This window comes from Sphaeramia orbicularis, chromosome 8, assembly GCF_902148855.1.
Source record: "Sphaeramia orbicularis chromosome 8, fSphaOr1.1, whole genome shotgun sequence".
NCBI lineage: Eukaryota > Metazoa > Chordata > Actinopteri > Kurtiformes > Apogonidae > Sphaeramia > Sphaeramia orbicularis.
The window spans coordinates 13898288-13913913 of record NC_043964.1 but is presented as its reverse complement, the minus strand read 5'-3'; the positions used below and the strand labels follow the sequence as shown (position 1 = coordinate 13913913).

Here is a 15626-nt window from a genome sequence, read left to right as displayed (position 1 = left end):
TATGTTTTTTTTTTATTTATTATTTTTATAGATTTTTTTTTAAGGGACAGAAATGTTGGCCCTACATCGGTATCTGACAATACTAGCCATGTAGACAGTCACTGGCTTCAGCAAATAAGATTCCATTTCCCCGGGGGTTGTTATATCAAAGCTTGTTTCACAAATTTGTATGGCTGATGAATTAGTGTTATGAAGGTGTCAGACTTTAACACAGTTTGCTTTTAGAGTGATTTATTTCTTTCTCTAACTCAAAAGGGCATGAAAAACAAGAAACAAAGGAAGAAATAGAAAATAACACTGATATTGGCTAAAATCCAAACCATTTTAACCCTTGGTATCACATCGGCGCAGAAGACAGACAGGAGACAAATCTGAAGGTCATGAGACAATTATTGGAGGAGGAAAAATAAAAAAAACAAAGGTCTGATTTATAATCAGCATTAAAACACAGTATCCTGTATCTTGCATTTGAATATAAGTGCTGTACTTTGGTAATGACAGTGAATTGCTTTCCACTACTGATTGCAATAAGACAGCCAGTAGTATAGAAAGCTTTGTCCAGTGGAATATTTTGAAATATTTAGAGCCATCTGTCCATTTATGAGGTTTAACAGGTATTTGTCATAGCATCTTAGTACAATACTAGTTCGAACAAGTGTGTTGGAAATATCCTGTGTTTGTTCCACATATCATGTTTAGTTGGATATAGAACGGTCATCTTTAAAGCAGTGTCCTGGTGGCTCTGCGGCAAGACTGTATTCAACATCTGGGCAGGAGTGACATGTTTTCGTTGCTACAGCCCTTAGTTATAACTGTTGTTAATTATTTTGTCCATAGTATACACCTCCCCCTACCCAGCTCTAGTAGGTTTACACAATACATTTCATTAATGTTTTGATAAGGAGAAATCAATTTGAGTCATACATTAAAAGGATATGAAAAATGTTTTATTAGACTCTTTATCTGTTTTATACAAGACATAAAGTAAAGCTGACACACATTCAAAAATGTACAAACATTAAAAAAAAACAAAACTGTAATGTACTAATTTAGATTTTCAATACGTCTCTATGCAAACCTATAAGTTATCAGTTAACTGAATTTCTGTCTGGTTTTAACCCATAAGGACCCAGTGCTACTTTTGTGACAGTTCACAAATTAATTTTCCTCCCTATTTAAAGTTATTTATCACCATTTATTGTAAATATTATCCTCTATATTTTGTGTTTTTTCAAAGAAAATCAGGTATTTTCCAACATCTAATTCACTGACCATGTAGATAGTCATAAAACCTTAGATGAAAGTTGATTATCATAATATCAGAAACCAAGAAAAATTAAGAAAACATGACTTTTTCAACAAAAAATATCATTAACTGACCATAAACCAAGTGTCTCCATCCACTGTCATTGATCCAGCTTCATGGGTTTTACTGGTGAATCAATGTTGTAGAAGATGAGGGTGTTTTCCACAGTAACTACGGAGCCTCTGAACATCCAAATGGCTCATATCTGATGACCATGAAAAGATGACAAAGTGTGTTTTACAGCTATTTTTTAAAATGTACTGATAGGATTAGTAGATGGACAGGTATTAAACAGTTTAGATCAGTAGATGGTATTCGTCGCCAGTGGCTGTTTGGGTCTTTATGGGTTAATTTGTCAACCAAAAAGAAAACCCACAAATTGATTTTACTCTTGTGTTAATATCCCATATAAGAGGTGAAAGAACCACAGTATACTTTTATCAAAAGGAAGCCTATACACATTTATGTAAGTACATGCATCGAACTGTAGGAAACACACTATATAACTGCCATAGTGCTACATAGTGCTACGAGCAGGCCTTCTCAGCAGATCTGAGCCAAGGAGAAGTTTATGTTAGGCTGCCAGTCATATGTTTGCCGAATACCCTTAAACCTTTCGATGAGGGAACTGAATGGTGGCCGTTTTGAAGGGTCTGCAGCCCAACACTGCTCCATTAAGATTTTCACCTGTTGACGAGAAGGAAGGAATCTCAGACTACTTGGCATAGCACAGAAATGTCAGTTCGTTGAATGTTGATTTTTCCTTACCTCATGTGGACATTCTTTGGGGCAAGGCAATCTCAGCTGTTTCTCCAACAGTTTGATGAGTACCATCACAGTCATCTGTCCCTCAGCCGACTCCATCATTTCAAAGAACTTCTACATAGACGAAGAGGCACATAGTTTGTTTAACGCATGGATCACATGGTTACTCGATTAGCTTCATCTGAAAATGTGCAGGAGTGTTTGTTATCAGAGGCCAGTGATGACTTACTGTTGGAGGGCTTTGGCGATGGTCACAGCGGGTCAGGATCTCGTACAATGTCACACCAAAAGACCAGATGTCAGAGGAAAAGGAGAACTTGCTCTCTTTCAAGCATTCAATAGCATACCTACACCATACAAGAAAACAGTTCAGTTTAGTGGCCAAAATCTTAAAATAAGGCACTGACTATAGTTGAATACTGCATGAACTCACCAAAACACAGGACTGTCTCCATCCTCACGCACACGGTAGTAGATCTCTCCTTCAGGGATGTACTTTGTCAGGCCAAAGTCTCCGATCTTTACCAAACTGTCATTTTCCACGAGGACATTGCGGGCAGCGAGGTCTCTATGGATGTATCGCTTTGAGTGCAAGTACTCCATCCCCTTTAAAAGGAAAGACATCAATATAATATATGCTGGAAAGGGACAACATGTGGATTAAACCTAAAAAAAACGTAGAGCAACCACTGAAGAACTATTAAAGAAAAATAACTTTTACTCGAGCATAATTAATTTCACAATATTTCTCATTTGTTTGGTCTTTGCAATACAAAATTGATTGTACATTCATAAAGTAGGCCTATATTTTTTGATAATGGATAAAAAACCTCTAGATTATAATTGTGAATGTCATTTCTACATTTACTAAAAAAAAAATCAGAGACAGCAGACCTTCGCCCCTTTAGATCATATCCACCACACTGAATAATTCCACTATGTTGTGAAAAAAAAAAAAAAGTATATATATATATATATATATATATATATATATATATATATATATATGTTATACATCTATTCCTTAACCCTTAACACATACTCCTTGGCTTTAACAATGATAGTATTTTTATTAGACTGAGAGTTAATGAATGAACAATATGAAAAAACAAAAATAAAAAAATCTGAACTTACTGACTATGAATGTTTATGTATGGCTGTCGGATATAGACTATTGTATGAAAAGAAAATATACTCTCAGTTCTGGATTATCTTCCAAATCAGCCATAAATTAATCATTCAGCTTAATACTGTCATAGAGAATATGTTTGTTTTGTTTTGTTTTTCAGAGCAATAACTTCTGTAACTCACAGAAAAATAAAAAAGAATGACAAAGAATACTTTAAAAATTCCGGATCCAGACCATTTTCTAGGAGGACAGAGATATTGGACAGACTTAACTTGTGTAAAATCCTTAAATCAAAATTCATGGTTGTTTTTGAGTTATGGATGTGAATAGAGATATACTGACAGATATGAGGGGGAAAATAAATGACAGATGTGCATAAGTGTCTGTTATGACAATAGACTGCATTCTAAGTGTTTACTTCCTGGTTATTGAGAGAGAGCAGAATGTAACATAATGCAAGTGCAATTAAATTCCTTGACTCCAATAAAATTAAGTAATAGCTACGAGGAGAAGCCTTGTGGTAGAATTGAATTAAAGTTTAATGTGATGTAAAGTGTATGGGAGCTTTTAAGAAGGAAGGGGGAAAAAGCTTCTTCTGAAAAAAAGGGGAACAGTTTAACTGATGGTGTTCGTCAAGAAGGTTCACAGATACTCACATATATGTATAAACTCACCTCACAGATCTGTTGAGCAAAAAGAAGGCACTGGGGCACACCCAGCTTTCGTTTGGAAAGATACTCTCGCAGACTCCCCAGAGGAAGGTACTCCATTATTAGCTGCACCACTTGTCCTCCTGCCAAAGGACAATGCAACAGAGCTTTTATCTTTATGTTTCCATTACCTTTCAAAGGTGAGAAAGTCTTATTGTCTGTCCTGGTGGTGAGGAGGTTGTGGTGTTCAGCATGCTTTGTGTTAAAAACTCAATATATTGACATACAAAGGAAAAAGTGTTGGAATATTTGCAGAAAAACACCAGGGACCAAAATTCAATTCCCTGAATTATCCATTGTGCACTGCAAGCTGACAGATCTATACTCACTAAACACTCCAGATATAGAAACACTGTACGGTGACGCATTTTAATAAAATATGTTTGAAACAGACTGTGACAGCCACATAGATGGGATCTGAGGACTTACCCAGTTCAGTGCACAAGCCCTTATACTTGACAATGTTGCAGTGATTAAGCGATTTCAGGATCTCAATCTCCTTCATCCAGCCATCAGGCACATGACCATTCTCTTGTTTCAAAGCTTTCACTGCCACACACTCTCCTGTCCCATCGTTGGCCGGATCATACATGTAGAGAGTCACCTTTCCAAAGTGACCCTACAGACACAACAATGAGCTGTGGAATACACTCTGATGCACAGGAAGATGTAATCGCTAGTGAAATAGCATTAGAACTTACCTCTCCTAAGTCCCTCATCTTTTTCAGATAGCGTTTATGGAACACACTTTGGTTCATGCCAGGGAGCGGGTTACTCAGGGATATATCAGGATCTGTGCCAAGACAACAAACATCTGTTTATTAAATGCACTAAAAATGAATGAAAACAAACTAGGCTTTGCCAGGTAAGAACGCACTCTTGTTCATGATCTCAGTGAGCTCTCTAAGCACACAACGGAATGACGGCCTCTCTGTGGGTTCATAGGTCAAGCACATGCTGATGAACCTGGCCAGTTCCTGGGAAGATGGCTCAGCTAGACGGCCCCTCTGCTGGTAAAAGCGCTCTTTCTGCAAAGGAGAAATGTTCTGGTGTTTGACTCGAAACATCTGAAGATTGTGACTGTTTAAGATACGATGGTAGTTACAGCTCTAGCTACCTCAGCCAATGTGCTGGCACTCATTGGAAGATCACCGTTGTTGCAGATTTCCAGCAGTGTGACTCCAAAGCTCCACTGGTCAGCAGCACTGCCAATGGGCGCACCACTGTCAATGCACTCAGGGGCAATCCACGGGATACGCTCCAGACGCTCTGCAGTGCAAAATAGTAAAAATAAGAACTATTGGTTTAACTTTTGCTGTTTTAAGTGATACCTACACACAGCATCTCACAGTTAGTCATCTGTAAATTGTAGTTTGATGACATTAGGAAGTAGCAAGGGATAATGTGGGTTATTTTCACCATCACAGCAGAGAAAAATCTGACATGTCATGTTTACAGACAAGGTAATGTCTTAAAATTGTATTCACATAGCCTTTAGTGATGCATATTCAAATGCAGCAGACCTCATACTAAATAAAATTATAGATTTCTCTACATCTGGGCACCAATCCAATAACAAAATATCTAACATATGCCTAATTGTTTTTAAGATATGCAGAAATACACAATTAAATATCCTTTTGATTCTCTTTGAATACATGAGCTCAATTAAGGAGTATTGCCACAGACTCTTAATCACAGAAAGATGTGAGGCACTTCTCATTTCCCTATTTTTTGTCTCACTTGTGAAACAAAAATTGATCTTGACATGTCATCTTTAAGAATATTTCAGACCCCTAAAATGACTATTGAGTGTGTAATGTGGATTGACGACCACAGATAATAATAGGTTTAGCGATAAGACCTGTGATGACTCAAAGATGTATGACACATGTCTGGCTTTTACAAAACACAGCAGGTACAGGGCTTTAAAAATTTAAGTTTTCCTCATTTAGGAGTTGTATTTGTGTCTAAAAAAAAAAGGATGACGTCCTTAAATCACCTCCTGATGCATTATGCCATGTTGGGAATTAAATTAAAAATTAATGATTAGTTTACATGAATATTCATCTGACAGATCATAAAATATAACTGTAACTGTCTCAGAATGTCAGACAGATAATGTACAAGTCATGTTTAACTGACATTTATTTAAAATGACAGCTCTGGGACAAAAATGTCTCATTTTGTTAAATGCCTGTTTACTCAGATCCTCTCTCTTCACATTTCCTCTTTGACTCCCCCACTTGTATCTTGGGTGAGTTGAACTAACATGATTAGGAGTCAAGCAAAGGACATGTAGTGGTACAAATTAAGAACTGAGGGGCTGGTTGCAAAGTAGGTCATTAGTACATTTGAGAGGGTTTGTTTTATTGTTGGACAGATATAGTGACACATTGTGAGTTAAATCTGCAAGACAGCAGGAAGCATGTCACAGGAAGTGGGCTGGTTAAAGTTTCCTGTGTTCTTTTTCTGATTAGAATAAAACAGAACATTACTTAAAATACAGGATGCTTGTAGGACACTTCCTTGCAAACAGTTAGTTGCTGCTACTGACCTTCCCGTGACAGGACATTTAGGGCAATCCCTGGATCACTCAGCTTCACAAAAGGAGTAGTACCATGCTCCAGACCTTTCCTGGCCACAAGGATGTTCTTGGCACAGACATTTCCATGAACGAGCTGCTTGGGCTCCTGCAAACATTAATGGCATTAGTGTTAACTATGTGAGATGCAGAATATGATTAGAAAATATTATGACACTTCTTGTGGTAGTAAAAGTGGTGGTAAAAGTGAACTTCACTTGCTGCACTTATCTTAATGTTTGGTGTGATAATATGATTATTTCATTTCCTGCATGACTAAAGCTTAGAACACAGTGTCCAGTTTGAAATGCAAAAGATCGCACTACTGATATTCATTTAGCAGCAGCGTACAACGGATTGCTCAAGCATAAGGCTATCGCTGGATATAAATGCACAACATTAGCATAACTTTACTTAAACAATATACTGTAATGGGAAATCAGCTGACTGGTCATTTAAATGAACTGGATTGTAATTTATCACAAAAAAAAGCAAACAAGGGCATGAACTCACAAGGTAACTAAGGGCACTGGCAAGTTGTTTTGCAACTAGAAATTTCCACTGAGGAGTAACTGATGCTTTTTCTCTACGAAGGAAAACATCCAGAGGTCCAAACTCCACATATTCTTCAACCATGATGTCTGTAAAGATAGAAACAAGTCTGAGAGGTTTATCATAGCCATAAGCAAACATATAACCAAATAGCATCCTCACATGAATGGAACATGGAGAGAGATTAGTGTGACTTTGCATTACACGGTACACTTCACACAAAAAAATCAAACATTTTCTACTGCACAATGATCACAGTTACGATCAGGAAGTCATAAACAAGAAGTCGCGAACCTAAAAGTAGAAGTTAGGTTTTAAAACAGGTGAACAGTGTAATTATTCTTACTTTCAGATCCTTTGACAGACACACCATGTACAAACACCAGGTGACTATGGGATACTTGGCTCATGAGACTTGCGGTTTCAAAAAATGCCTTAAAAGACAAAAGAAAGATTACTGAAAGAAGACATCAAATTCACACAGACATGTTAATACCAAATAACATTTTCGTGACTTCTTACTAGTGCAATATCCTTATGGCTTTGGTCTAGAATTTTGAGAACCACTCTGGTCCCTTTAAGATCTGTGAAGTTGTTGTTGAATTCATCATACTCATCATTAAACCCTCCACCCTGCACCAGCAAACGTCCTGAGTAAATGTTGGTTCTTGTTCCACGACCCAAATGCAGTTCCTGTATAGAAACACACATTCACTGGGTCAGTTACACAGATGAGAACTCAAATTTGGATCATTGAGACAAATAGGAATAGGGAGGCGGCAGCTGGGTCCCATCACCTGTACAATTTCTTTATCCTTGATCTGGTGGAAGCGCAACTGGGTCATGTTCCGGGACAGAGAGTCCCTGTGAACACGGTGACTGATACCTTGCCTCATCACCAGAAGATTGGAGAGCTCTACAAAACATTAACACAAACTCTAAGGTTTAAAATATTCAACAATGCTGTAGTTCAGTCATAAAATAAACCAGTGATTTTGAGCACAAATGGCAAAATATGTCAAGAATTAACAAGATTCAATGAACACTAACCAGCTTGTCGTGGCAAGCAGCACTTTCTAACAGTAAAGCTGTCTGGACCAGACTTGAGCACAAATGTTTTGAGGCTGTCTGTGAGCTCCTTTACACTGGAGAATTCTTTATCCCAGCCCTCCAGACAGAACACCGAACCCTTATGCTGAATCCGAAACTGCTTGTGGCTCGGTGTCAATCCATTCTATGTGGAGAAAGTACATATAAACACAAGTGTCCCCACAGAAGCTGAAAAACTTCACCACCGCTGTAAGAGTGTGGGTGTTGTTGACTTGCCTCATTTTTGTTCAGAACGGCGAGGATGATGCGGCGATAGTCAAGAGCACTCCAACGTACAAGGAAAGCTCCCTCCTCTGTTGCCTCCTTTTTCAGCTTCTGTAGCACGAAATCATCACTGGAAAAGACACCAGACATTCAATATAATGCAGCTTTTCTTAAATGCAACTTTGTATCTGAGTGTGTAATAAGAAAAAAACTCACTGCATAGGTCCATGCAGTCCATTAGCTTCACTCAGCTCTACCCTTGGGGGAGCCACTTCATGACAAAGATAGTGGTGGGCGTCTGCAGTCAGCCGGTAGTATCCATCTAGAAGGGAGATGAAGGAACGAGCCTCCTGGCTGGAGTTCATCTGAACCTCCTACATACACATATAGAAATACCAGTAGCTTACAATCAGAGCTTCCACCTACAGACGCACATATTCAAAACATCAGAATAAAATGCCCAAAGCATAGCAAAACCTAAAGCTTCTTTACTGACAGATGCATAAAACTGTAGAGTATATGAAGTCTAGATGTGCAAGCTTATGGCTCACAGGGGGGTGGCTCATTACTCTAAAAATTAAGTAATGAGACATATTCATACTAGAGGTCAACCAGTTTTTACACTGAAAATGCATCTTCTGAAGTTAATCAGAAGTTAATCAGGTTATCAGATTTCGTTGACAAGTCCTATATTAACCCATTAAGACCCAAAGATCCAAAATGCTTAATAACTTTAGAACCAATAATCCTAACAATATATGTAAATAATTCAGGTAAAATGCAGTTTTTCATCTTGTCATGGTCATCAGATATGACCCATTTGGAGATTCAGAGGCTCCGTCTTAAACATGAAAACACTGTTATCGTCTACAGCATTGATTCACCAGTAAAACCAGTATAGTTTGATAAATGACAGTGGACGGAATCGCTTGGTTTATGTTCAGTTATTGATATATTTCACTGAAAAAGTCACTTTTTCTTCAGTTTTCTCTGTTTCTGGGATAATAACCATCATGTTTAATCTGAGCTTTTATTTACACATGATTTTCACTGGAAAAAAAATGCAAAATACAGAGGATAATATTATAATAAATGCTGATATATCATTTAAGAAAGATTAAATAGAGAGGGAGCTGTCATAAAAGTAACATTAGGTCTTTATGGGTTTACCATCCACACACACAGTCATATCTGTTTACATGTTCTATTTGTATCAGTTACATTCTAGTTGATACATGGACACCTAATATTAATATTTTCACTAAGATCTATGGTGCACATAGACATGGAAGTTGCAGTCTGTGTGAGTTAAAGATGCACTAAGCTTAGTCTGTATGCACTTTTACAGAATGTGATGACTGCGCTGAAATGACAGATGAAAAACTGCCACCCCAATGTAGTAGATAAATACATAACTCCTATTTTTTTCCCTCTAATAGGTGTATTTTTTCTTCTTCGGTTACACAGACATTTAGATCTATCATAGACATAAAGTATCAAGTGTCGTGATAGTATTGTATCATATGTTTCCCCACCCCTAATGCTTACCATGTATTCAGCCACACTTTAAACAATAACCAAATTGATTATTTGAAAGACTGGAGTAAAATATATCAATTACGCTAATGCATTACAAGGAGACTCATTTACCAAATAACAACTGCGCTACAGGCTGTACATAAAACAGTACACAAGCACTCTCACCATGGAGCGGTTATCCTCAGTGATAATGGACACGATGCTTTCTGTGACGGCTATGTGAGTAATTTCAGGAAAATCACAGAAGGAGGTCCACTCATCAGGAGCATTCGCATTTGTTTGGCTGGATTGAGGTCTTGTTATTCTCACGTAGTTCATGTAGTCATTCCTGAGGTATGTGTTTGCTTGAGCCTAGGTAAAGATACTGATTAAGTGGAAACTCAACACAATGGCAAAATGCAACATGAGATCACTGCAGTTTTATTCTGACAAACCTTTTGAGCTGTGACCTTCCTCCACTGGATTCCCTTGGGGCCACAAACCATTATTTCATGTGTGGAAGGTGCACTATAGTTGTCCTTTGAGACACCCTGGGCATGAGTGCTGTTGGAATAAGAGCTACTTCCGTCTCCATCTTTCCTTATTTCTAGGTGAGACACGAAAAAAGTCTCTGTCCCAAAGCGTGGTGCCAAGTGTTCAAGAGTTGAGATGTACTTATACATGATCTCCTGGGCACCCAGTCGCCCCTTATCCACTGTGTGCTGTTGGAAAGTCCGAACAAAGTCTGCAAACACTCGCCGGATCCTGATTTTTGTCAGGAAGTTGTCTTTGGAGATGTGTTTGGCAAAAGACCTTGGAATGCAGCGTAGGAAGCTAAAAAGAGATATACATGTTAATACCATCCGAATCTAGTTAGAGAAGAATCTTAATAATCCATAAGAAACAAAATAGCACTGAAAAAATTATCTAAAATGTATTTGCTTAGATTATTAGATTTACTATCAGTGAATCATTTGTGTTATTTCACCTTTAAATACGTACTAATAACAACAGAGTAAAATCTTGAACAGCAAGTGTTTCAGCTATATTATTCTGACTCCTAAATTTATTACCCGACTTTTTCAGCAACATCCTGTAGGGTGCTGCCTGTCTGCATGGCCAGGTGTGAAAGGTGAAGTACAGCCATTCCCAAGCTCTCATTTTTGAAGCGACTCAGCTCTTCCTCTGTCTTAACGTCTTCCATTTGTACGACTTCATTCACAAATTCATATTTAGCCTTTTGGAGATAAGACAAGAAAAAACAAATAGGTTTCTGAGCACAACAAAAAAACTGAATTTTCAATACTCCCTACAGAACAAAGGAGGCATATTTTATTCAACATGGCAACCATTCTTTGACTATTATATTAAAAATACCCTTTCATAAATAGGTAAAAAAAAACAAGCAAACAAACAAAAAATAAAACAAAGAGCATCCTCTGTGTGTTTTTTTTTTCCTCCTGTTGTTACTGTGTTTTGTCTGGTTTTGTTTGGTTTGGTGTGTATGTTATGTGCGTATTTATTTATTCACCCATCTTCCATTTCCCCTTTCGGGAACTTATAATATATGCATTTATTGATTGATTGACTGATTGCTGATGTGGTATGACTATTTTTGTGGAGCAGTGACCGTATTTTGTATTTTGAATTTCCCCTTGGGAATTAATAAAGTAAATCTATCTGTCTATCTATCTATCTATCTATCTATCTATCTATCTATACACACACATACATACATACATACATACATACATACATACATACATACATATGCATCTCATTGTACCTTGTTTGAAATGTACTTGTATTTGGAAAAACCCCAATAAAAAGAAGTTTAAAAAAAAAGCTGAATATTAATTATGACACATTGAGCCACATTGAATGTTAAATACAAACCTGGGAGAATAAATACTCCAGGGATGTAATCTCCAACAACGGAGAACCTCCCTGATCTGACCCAGACCTGAGGCCGTAACGGGATACAGTTGGTTCGCTCTTGTTCTGTCCATGCCAATTCCGAAAGTAAAACCTTAAACAAAAGGAAATAGCTACTCAGACACCAGCTGACAACTTATGCAACATTCATCGAGTCAACACTTGCGACAGACTGACCTCATACAGTAGTGAAGCACAAGGGAGGAGTTTTCATCTGGCCTGAAAATATGTTTTGGACTGTACCAACAGCTTTTCAGTGGTTCATACAGGGCAAACAACACATGGCACAGAGGTGTTATCCCTGGAGAAGAATAAAGAGAGAGGTTACACACTATTACCAGTGGCAGGCCAAAGAGCCACACGAAAAAGGACAATTACAGTGGAACACAAACAGCTCCCATCTGGATGTGTCTGGGTCATTATGGTCAGGGCTGCCATACCCACCTACGGCCTCGGCAGCAGTGATGCACAGATCCTCTGCTGTGACCTCTCCGCTTGTGTGGGACAGATATTTCTCCCCTTGTGGCGACCAGAACAGATAAACATGGATGCCTTTACCCTGAGGAGGCTCAGTCATACCTGGGCCAGCCCCTGATCTTGCACGCCTGGACAACCTGTTCCCTGACATAGTGGACAACCTATATCACTGGAACACACGCAAAACATAACCATGAGTAAGTGTCATGGATTTACGCACACATTAACCCTTTATCAGGAAAGTGACTATTTTTGGTTATTTCCACACACATTACAAGACAGTGAGAGCAACAGTTAGGACACTGAGTCTGCAATCTCAGGTCCAATGTGGTCTACAGGGTCTGTAAGGTCCACCTCTGCATAAACAGTGAGTGTACTTGCTTTGTTAGGTACCAGGAAGTAATGGAACTAGTGTGAGGAATGATGTTCAACGAGATAATGTGTATGTTGACAGACGTTTGGATCTGCACGTCCGTTGTTCTAATGTTCTAAAAGTGACATTCTAATGTTCTATCACTTGTTCCTTTTACATTACATACTTGTATTTTTTATATATTGTCAGCTTCATGATAAAACCTACTATGTGACATTTTTGGTTGGGAATAAAAACCTGCCATCTCCCCTATTATAGCTTCAAATTTCAGTCTCCTGTGAAAGTTGTTGACATTCCATCATAAGTACCCGCATTAAAGGAACAGATATGTTTTTTTTGTCATATTTCAGTTTCCTGTTATATAAACAGATTTTTGTTTCTCCTGTAAAATTTACCAAAAGTCACATAGCAGGTTTTGTCAGGAAGCTGACGATATATTTCTTGGATTTTTTTTTTTTTTTTTTTTTTTTTTGCCACTTACAGGCAAGGAACCAAATATGGTAACTTCATTGACTTTGATTTTCTACATCACAATAAATGTCAAAAAAAGTAATAAAGTCTTGTTATGTCCTCCAATAACACACTACGGTTGACATTTTAAACTTCAGAGTATATCTATGGGTGCCCTATAAAGGGTAATAGTAATAATAATAGTAATATGTGTTTTCCTGGATATCACAGTGTTAATTATAGACGGAAATAAGGAGTAAAAGTTTTTTAAGGCATGGTATATAGGTTGAAATAACTAAAACATTGCAGCTCGGGTAGATAAAACACATTTAAAAGGTCTTCCGGATATAAACACTTCGAGTTTATCTTTACATTACGCACCAATTTAGAACTATAACGAAACAACAGGTCTATAATTTCTATATTACACTGTCATACAGAGCTAATGCGTCACCGTGTGGCCCAAAAACATGGGTTCCCTAGACTTTACGCTGCGTTTTTTACGCAAACACAGCCCATAAAAACAAAAGCTGACCAGAGCAGTTCATTTAGCGAATAATTGTTAAATGTCTTACCTTTTGGCGTCAATGTTTGGAGATATTACATTAAACTTAGCACGGAAAGAAGAAGAAACAGCACGCCAGGCTTCATTGTGTTGTAAGCGTATTTCCCCTTCGCCTATTTCGGATTCCCGTGAACTGTGCGACAGCGAACTGCTGCTTCCCGAAACCTACGTGACCACTCCCTCCACAAGCATGCGCACGCACACACGCACGCACGCACCTACGTACTCACTTCACAGGATGTACAGCGGGCACGTGAAGTGTGTTTGTAAAGCATTATGGAATTCAACCTTCTCAAAAATTGTGTGGTCAAAAGCATGGACATTACCATATAAATACTGCATTACAAACCAAATTAGAATTTTACATCTCAAAATTGTACATAACGTATATCCCTCCAATGTCATTTTATCTCGATTCTCTGATGTGGAAGAAATATGTAACTTTTGTCATTCTTACTCTGAAAATACTGTACACTTATTCTTTTTATGTAAACATTCTTTTAATTTCTGGTCCAAAATTGAAAAATATATCATATCTAAAAGTAATAATAAGATAACTATAACGTCCCAAAATGTAATTACATATCTTAAACATGATATTCACAGTTTAGAATTTGTTGTAAATTTGTTCATCTTATTTGGAAAATTTCATACATACATAAAAATAAATACACTAAAACACACCCAAATTTTAAAATCTTCCTATTGGAATTTGAAAATAACATTAAATCTTTTGAATTTATCCATAATATTTATTTATTTTTTTTTTTTTTTAAAGCTCTAACACCTTGGCTATTTAGAAACAATTATTTAATATTGACTGAACTCTCTGTTGTATTTATTTATTTATTTATATTTGTTAGATCTGTTATTTTTATTTATTTATTTTTCTATACTATTATTTGTGTATTATGCTTTGTATCTTTCATTTTCTTAAACTTATATGTTCAAATGCCTCTTACTTTGTGACATCTTGATGTTTGTTCAAATTTTTGTACTGTATACTTAAATGTTTTCAATAAAGTTGAAAAAAAAAACAAACAAAAAAACATGTTAAGTATGTTTTCTATGTGGGGAGATAGGGGTAAATGCAAACAAAAATACCTCCCTACACCATCTATAGTATGAACATCATATTATATACACAGAGGAAAAAAATTTGAATGTGCAATATTTCAGCTTCTTTTTATCACCAGTAATGTTAAAAGTGATGATTCAGTTAAAAAAAAAAAACTCTTTTCTTTTTTCCCTCATTGCTTGTTATATTCATGTTTTGGACATTACACCTAAAATATTAGCAATACCAGTGATATAACCGATTTAAAAATTAATAAAGGGTTCAATTAGTTGCCTATTTCGTCAAGAAAGTCTAGTATTGGGGTCACAAACAACTTATGCTTTTACTGTACATGTGTAAGATTTAAACCTATAGTTGGTATGAAGTATTGCACTTCTCCACACACAAGCTTTGGAGGACTGAAAAAGACTCCCACCAGGTTTGTTTTAGCAAGTTGTAATAGCCATTTATACGTTATTCTCAGTCGGTGGTATATAAACATGTATAAAGAAATATTTTTAAAGTGTTTTTTTTTTTTTACTGTGGCCTCCCTTAGCATTTAACATGACTTAAACTTTTCTGTGCAGGCAATTATTGTGCACATTTTTGTGTTTTATGTATATTTACTACTCTGATTTACAAAGCTAAAAGTGGCCAGACATGCACTTTTTCAGTGACCAGACATGGTTTATAATATTTTTGTCCTACTGTTCATTAGATTCATGTAATTTTCGTATCAAATAATAATGGGCTGTGAAGCTGTCATTCACAAACATAAAACTGTAGGAGGTTTAGAGATTTGTTTTGTATCATTCAGATGGTTTTCAAAGGGAGTCCTGACAAATGCTAGTATTTTTAATCCATAATTGCATGCTATATTGTTGCAGAAAA

General features: G+C 36.9%; 1 protein-coding gene across 2 annotated transcripts; it reads right to left on the bottom strand.

Annotated features, from left to right (window-relative positions):
- Positions 1-1552: 1552 nt before the first annotated feature.
- Positions 1553-13847, bottom strand: tyk2 (tyrosine kinase 2). Of its 2 annotated transcripts, XM_030141351.1 has the most exons (24): positions 13689-13847; positions 12258-12459; positions 11991-12114; positions 11775-11907; positions 10952-11115; positions 10334-10712; positions 10065-10250; positions 8577-8734; positions 8373-8490; positions 8097-8280; positions 7844-7962; positions 7569-7739; positions 7393-7480; positions 7008-7135; positions 6468-6603; positions 5028-5179; positions 4788-4938; positions 4612-4703; positions 4340-4529; positions 3875-3993; positions 2505-2677; positions 2301-2418; positions 2075-2185; positions 1850-1993 (listed from the first exon to the last, which is right to left on the bottom strand). In XM_030141351.1, exons 2-24 carry the CDS (start codon positions 12439-12441, stop codon positions 1850-1852), a joined length of 3522 nt encoding a protein of 1173 aa, XP_029997211.1. In that variant the 5' UTR covers positions 12442-12459; positions 13689-13847. The 2 variants fall into 2 exon arrangements, with proteins under 2 accessions (XP_029997212.1, XP_029997211.1); XM_030141352.1 differs by lacking the exon at positions 13689-13847 and having other exon boundaries at positions 1553-1993; positions 12258-12441.
- Between the last annotated feature and the right edge of the window lie 1779 nt (positions 13848-15626).

Excerpts from the sequence above, each read along its gene's own strand:
- tyk2 (XM_030141351.1), bottom strand. The coding sequence starts at position 12,441 with ATGTCAGGGAACAGGTTGTCCAGGCGTGCAAGATCAGGGGCTGGCCCA. Across the intron at positions 7,481-7,568 it reads GCCATAAGGATATTGCACTA|GCATTTTTTGAAACCGCAAG; the intron begins GTAAGAAGTCAC and ends TTGTCTTTTAAG. Across the intron at positions 5,180-6,467 it reads AAATGTCCTGTCACGGGAAG|AGCGTCTGGAGCGTATCCCG; the intron begins GTCAGTAGCAGC and ends TTTGCACTGCAG.